Source organism: Triticum dicoccoides, chromosome 1B, assembly GCF_002162155.2.
Source record: "Triticum dicoccoides isolate Atlit2015 ecotype Zavitan chromosome 1B, WEW_v2.0, whole genome shotgun sequence".
In the NCBI taxonomy this organism is placed as follows: Eukaryota; Viridiplantae; Streptophyta; class Magnoliopsida; order Poales; family Poaceae; genus Triticum; species Triticum dicoccoides.
This window is the reverse complement of record NC_041381.1, coordinates 249225836-249232363: the sequence shown is the minus strand read 5'-3', so window position 1 is coordinate 249232363 and position 6528 is coordinate 249225836. Positions and strand designations below refer to the sequence as shown.

Here is a 6528-nt window from a genome sequence, read left to right as displayed (position 1 = left end):
CGCAATGAAGGGCGCAAACCGTGTCCGTTTGGCCTGTGACCGCAGGTTGTTGGCAGCTTGGCAGCTCGAGAACAAGATTTAGGGTTCTGATTTTAGGGATTAGAAGTCTAAGTTTGTATAATAGTATGCATACAAGTTCAGTTCAGGATTCAGAATAAACTTAGGAGGTGTTTGGCTACAAAAATGGTAAAGACAATGTTAAGGTAATCAAATTACAGTGTTTAAGGAGGTGTAATGAGTTTTTTCCAATTTTGTTTGGTTCACGTTCATGTAAAGGAATCGATTGCCATTGCTCTACTCTTCCTGCTCGGCCCTGCTGCTTGTCGGCTGCCATCCTTCGCGTAGAAGGACTGCTCTTGCTCGAAACCAGCCAAGCAGGATCTCAAACTCCATCGTCCGTCCCCGAGATCAAGCGCCGCCAGTTGCTCGGATCTTGTGCACCGCTGGTCATCCGCGAAATCAAGTGCCGCCGGCTGCTCTGGTCTTGTGCGCCGCCGGCCGTCCCCAAGAATGTGCGCCGCCGCCGGCCGCCTCCGATGTCAAGCGCCGCCAGCCCTTTCCGATCACAAGCGTCGCTGGATGCTCTGATCTCGGGGAAGAGGAGGCGGCGGCGGACGACGAGGGGGTCGTGACGGGAAGGAGTGCACTTGAGGGAGGAGAGAGGAGGGGTTCGTACGGGGAGGAGTGTGCTCGGGAGAGGAGAGAGGAGGGGTTCGTGCGGGGAGGAGTGCGCTGGGGGGAGAGGAGGAAGAAGGGATCGTGCGGTGACGAGTGGGCTCGGGGAGAGGAGGGAGCGGTACCGCGATTACCGGTGGAGGGTGGGCTGTAACGATCGATAACTGGGCTGGACCCGTTTACGGAGGGACGTGTTTACGGTGTCGATTAAACAAACACAAGTAACGTTTCGCTTTTACAACGTAAAGGGATGACGGGTAAAAATCTCCCAAACAAACACCTCCTTAATGCAAACCTATTTTACTAAGTCGTTTATGGGGACGTAAAACGATTTTACCGCTTAGGAAAGAAAACGTGCTCGGTCGGTGGGACCGACCTGGTTGTGACGACTGTGGCAACGCCCTTCACTTCGACTTACCCCTCTCCCCCTCTCCCTCGCTCTCCCCAAACCCGTGCTCGCATCGCGAGTCGCAAACCCCTCGCGGCCGCCGCAGGAAGCCGCGTCGATGGGCGACTACGGCAGCGCGATGACGCGGGGCAACGCGGACGGCGGCTCGCAGGGCCGCCCAAAGGGAGTGCCCCGCGCCAACGTCCAGCAGCTCAAGCTCGTAACCCGCCCTAAACCCTAGCCAACCCTATCTCTCCTCTCCGTCTCCGTTCGCTTGATTTCGATCTGAGATCTGGCTGGTTTCTGTGGAACAGATGGGGCAGGGCCACCCGACTGGCCTCACGCCGAACCTGCTCAAGCTGTTCGAGGCGCGGCCTATGCTCGAGCACAAGCCGCCCGTCCAGAAGCGCAAGTTGCCATCCTACACGGGTAAGCGATGGATTACTGCTCTCCTATCCCGCACAGCTATGGGTACTGCTGGCTTCCGAGATCAGTGGCTTAATTTATCTGTGACTGATTGATTTCCTGTCTTCCTGAATGCCGATGATTGTTGTTGCTGTTGTTGATTGGTTGAAGGGATGGCGCAGTTTGTGTCGCGGTTTGCCGAGCCTGGCGACCCAGAGTATGCGCCGCCTGTCCCAACGTGTGAGACTAAGGTATGGCTTCTTTGGTCCTCGGAATTACTATTTGCTAATGTTTGTGTATTGCAAGCGATACTTATTCCGATGTTTGGCCAATTGATCATAGTCATACACAGTAGCATACTACAGTAGACACTAATGATGCACTGCTAGGTACTCTACTTAGGTTGGCAGGACGTTTGCTCGCTCAAATAATTGTTAACCGGGATTTTAACGAGTGTAAGTGGAACTGAAATTGTGTGGCGAGAGAAAAGAACAGAGGATAAATTTTTCCTGTCTCTACACATTAAACTTAAACATAACACTTTTGCGATATGAGAAAAAAGGTGTTCCCTCAGATTGTGCAATTCGTTCCGTTAACAGTGCACTTGAGCACTTAGTGGGCCATTGCAGTTGTTGCTGACAATGAATAATGAGGGAGCTGTATTATTACATATGTGAAATTTATAACTTTATGCGCTCGAAAAGTTTGCACACTTTCAACATGTTCCAGTGGAACAACTCAAAAAAGTAGTTTCTGGTTCTTATAACTATACCTGATATTACTAAGACATGTTGCATCTGAGCAAGAGTTTGGTTGAACTGTTTCCACTGTTGAGAAAGCAGTGTAGCACTACCTCAATTGAATATCTCGTTGATCTTGTTAATAGTGCGTCAAGTGTATTTTCTGTCTATTTTCATGCAGTTTGCCATTCATTCCCAAATTTGAGTTTTTTTTTGTGTGTGTGCATATAGGCCGAAAAGAAGGATAGAATCAGGAAACTTAAGCTTGAGCAAGGGGCAGATAAGGTCGCCAAAGAGCTTCAGAACTGTGAGTTCCTTTTGAGCAATGTTACTCCTTGTTTCAGATGATTCATGTTGTAACATCATTTCTCATTCATCTCAAACATAGATGACCCACAAAGTGACCCCAATACCACTTCAGATCCATACAAAACACTCTTCGTTGCAAGACTTGTAAGTATTTGCTTGGTCATTCCTTTTAAAACTGCTAGGCATTATATTCTGTCTGTAACTTAGTGCTCACTGACTTCTTCAACCTCTGCAGAATTATGAGACATCTGAGAGCAGGGTTAAGCGGGAGTTTGAAGCCTATGGGCCTATTAAAAGGGTAGGTGCATGTGGTAAATCCCAGTACAGGTGGAGTTATTCCTCTTTGAATTGTATGTTGTTCAGTTATTGTGATCAGCAAGCCTCATGGGATGAAATTTCAAAGAAACAGTGGATCCGCTGCCACCATATATCTTCACTGTAGTTTTTGTGTGCCAAGGTGACTTTTGGACACACGGCGTTATACTTTTGGTCTATTTTAGCTACCACACAGAGCTAGAAGCTTCCCACAGCTCCCAAAGGATTGCCTATGAACTTCTGTTTGATCTTGTCGTTATTCTCGGAATATTACTTGGAGCCTTTGAGGTGTTCTTTATTTTTTCCTGGTGGAAAATAATGAAGAGCCTCTTATTTTATTTTATTTTTTTCAAAAATAGTACTCCCCGTATTTCAAACGACTTTGCGTATTAGTTTTGTACAAACTTTGACCCAATTTTGGTAGCAAAAAGTACCAACAACACAACACAATATAAATGTCATTAGATCCATCATGAAATATATTTTCATATTTGCCAATTCAATCAGTACTATTTTGTGTACCAAACAAAACATGCTTTTATTTGTTAAGTCGACAAGAGGTGGTGTAAGGCAGTTCTTAAGCAAAACCGGTCGAGAGAAAAAATCAGCAAAACTGAAAACAGGACGGAAGAAGTAACGTAAGACGGAACCTTTTGTATTTTCAAGTGGGAGAGATTATTTGGATTGTAGGTGTTGATATTTTTTTTCTACTAACTTGGTCAAATTTTACGAAGTTTGGTTTAGGACAAAACTAATGTGCAATGCATTGTAAAATGGAGGGAGTATCTGTAGAAGTCAAACTTGGCTTCTAAAAGCTGATACTGTATTTGTTGTGTTTTGCATGTGGATGCATACATTTTGTGACCGCCCTTCAGTAGCTGATGTTGTATGTGCTAAACAAATAAAATATTAATTAGATTCTGTAGGCGAAATTTTAATCGTGCGTCTAACATGTATTCATCTAAAAGTCATACAAAAGCTGAAGGAAATTTATGAGACATAATGGCATGTCATGAAATTTCTAAATCTGAATTTGACACATGGCCTGAGATATAAAGAAGTCGTGCTGTGAATAGTGCCAAGTTGGGTACTTCTACTCAATATTTGATCTGGTAATATTCAAAGTTGGATTTATTTTTCTTGTTCTAACATCAATAATTTGGATTTTTTTACTCCACATGATGTGCACGTGATGTCTATGTTGTAAATAAAAGGTTGGAATTTTTTAATGCTTTTAGAGGTCATTTGTAGGCTCAGGTGCACCAGGTACACCACAAGCCTAGGTGCACAAGATACACCATCGTATATACATGACTGTTTGTAGGTCTTTATACAATCTGTCCTTGCTATCCATCTTCAAACATGTGGGGATTTAGTGTTACCTATGAAATTGACACACTTAATGCTAAGCAGATAAAGTAACATAGATTTCAGACAGAATTTTCTGCTTCCTAGTAAATTAATTAGTCATTTATACTGAATCTTCGGTAAGCCAGTTTAATCTGAGATTCATTGATACTAACATCGATTACTTGCTATTAATCGCACCAATCATGTAATTGTTTTCTGCTATTTCTCTTTTCTTCGCCCCGAAGATTAAGAACCAATTCGTAACTGTTGCTGCTATTTTCTTTTCTTGGCCACGGCTGAACAAAATACACACAACTGAGAGGGCAACTTGGTATAGTATTTACTATTTAAGTCTACAGTTATATATATATATAGTTAGCCAGTTCCCTGGTAAGGGGATATCATCGTATTTTCCGACATACGCCAATCAGTCAGACTGCTTTTCCTCCAACTGTTGATCTGTGCTGGATTTCACTCCTCATAATGGAAGCTCTACATATGCAAGGTTAGCACGGCTGTTTTAGGCTTTATGCCTGTCTGTCGTGCAACATAGAACATGGAAAATTAACAAACTATTGTAGCGACAACAAATACTATCACTTTATCGTGAAGTCTGGTGCAACTCTCTTTTTTAGTAGTCCTTAATTACTATCTTTGAGCTTTCCAGGTACGGCTCGTAACTGACAAGGATACCAATAAACCTAGAGGATATGCATTCATAGAGTATATGCATACTCGGGATATGAAAAGTAAGTTTCGGGTTAGTAGATGTATGCTGGTTGGACACTCCTGCTGCATGTCTTAAATTTTCTATGCTAATTTGGCATGTCCCAGATGCTTACAAGCAAGCTGATGGGAGAAAAGTGGACAATAAGAGGGTACTAGTTGATGTGGAACGTGGTAGAACTGTCCCTAATTGGCGTCCCAGGAGATTAGGCGGTGGACTTGGATCAAGCAGAATTTGTGGTGCAAGTGCTGACCAGAAGCCGCCTGCCAGGTATTCTCTTATTTAAGACATGCCTTAGAGGAAGCTAGTGCTTCTATTTATTCTTGGAATGAGGTGACAAGTGAGACTGGGAATTAATCGACACCAAAGCTATTTTGTCATATGTTTCTTTCTTATTTTTCTTGTCCTTTTGTCTCTGTTTTCTTATCTACAGTATTGATCAGAAGTGAATTTAATATATTTTGGTACATTGCAATTTGATATTGCTATTATATTAACTTGGTAGTCGCATGTTCTGTTAGTGCAGTGAAGTTATATTTTGGGCGTTATCAATGTTGTCCTCTTATGTTAGAGCATCTAGTTGTTTTATGCTGCATGTTTCTGATTACCAGGGAGCCATCGAGTGTTGGGCGCCCCAGATCAGAAGAACCTAAGAGGGGTGATTCCCGCGTAGATAGGTGAGCCTCGGCAAATGAACTTTCTTCTGCTTTAGCATAGTGCTTTGTGTAAATGCTTATTTCTTACTTCACTATTGGTACAGAGATCGGGAGAAGTCTCGTGAAAGGGTACGGGAAAGAGACCGCGATGAAAATCCCCGTGAGCGTTCTCATGACAGAATACGTGAGCTTGATTCAAGGGAAGAGAGGCACCACCATAGAGATCGGGACAGGACTCGGGACAGGGACCGAGGAAGGGACCGGGAAAAAGACCATGGGCGTGACCGTGACCGTGATCGTCGGGACAGAGATAGGGATAGGGACCGTGGTAGGGATCATGATAGGGAGAAGGATCGTGGCCTCTCTCATGATCGTCACCGTGAGAGAGGCAGGGATCGCGAGAGAGATCATGAGCGTGCAAGTTACGAGCGTGACCGCGCTCACTTGAAGGATAGGGATGCTGAATACAACGGTGAGCCAAAGCATGACAGGAGCATGGCTGAATATGGGAAGCATTATGGCTCTAACCAGTATGAGCAACACAAAAGTTATGAGTCGTATTGCTATCAAGTTCAAGGCGGGCATGGGCATGAAACTGAAAGCTCAAAGCGACATGAGCATGAACACTATCAGGCACAACCCAACACAGAACCTGAAGGCCCTGAAGAAGGCGAGGCATATGAGGAAGGTGACTACCAGTATCACCAAGTAGCAGAAGAGCAAAAGACTGAAGCTTGATCACTGCAGTAAGTTTTGTAAACCCAAACCTTTTTCTTTTCTTCCAACGGAGATGATAATACTCCCCTGTTTAATCTTCCTGTCATTTCAGATGCTTTAGTTTTCGTGGGTGTGCTTTTCCGAAGGGAGGCACAAAGAATGTCAACTTGCTGGCTCGGATATGTGATGTTTTGTTTTATTCTGGTTGTCATCAGTGCAAATGTGGTCGCATTGTACGACAGACTG

At 44.1% G+C, this 6528-nt stretch overlaps 1 protein-coding gene across 2 annotated transcripts in view; it reads left to right on the top strand.

The window, feature by feature from the left end:
• Window positions 1-1100: 1100 nt before the first annotated feature.
• The window catches only part of LOC119330356 (U1 small nuclear ribonucleoprotein 70 kDa-like), a 6381-nt gene continuing 953 nt past the window's right edge, over window positions 1101-6528 (top strand). The window contains exons 1-11 of one of the 2 annotated variants that reach the window (XM_037603466.1): window positions 1102-1283; window positions 1378-1492; window positions 1640-1719; window positions 2440-2515; window positions 2597-2661; window positions 2753-2815; window positions 4850-4931; window positions 5017-5179; window positions 5521-5586; window positions 5670-6311; window positions 6395-6448. In XM_037603466.1, coding sequence (XP_037459363.1) covers window positions 1182-1283; window positions 1378-1492; window positions 1640-1719; window positions 2440-2515; window positions 2597-2661; window positions 2753-2815; window positions 4850-4931; window positions 5017-5179; window positions 5521-5586; window positions 5670-6303 — 1446 coding nt within the window. In that variant the 5' untranslated portion in view covers window positions 1102-1181 and the 3' untranslated portion in view covers window positions 6304-6311; window positions 6395-6448. Of the gene's footprint in view, window positions 1284-1377; window positions 1493-1639; window positions 1720-2439; window positions 2516-2596; window positions 2662-2752; window positions 2816-4849; window positions 4932-5016; window positions 5180-5520; window positions 5587-5669; window positions 6312-6394; window positions 6449-6528 lie in introns of those variants that run through there. The other variant, XM_037603471.1, reaches the window with a different exon arrangement.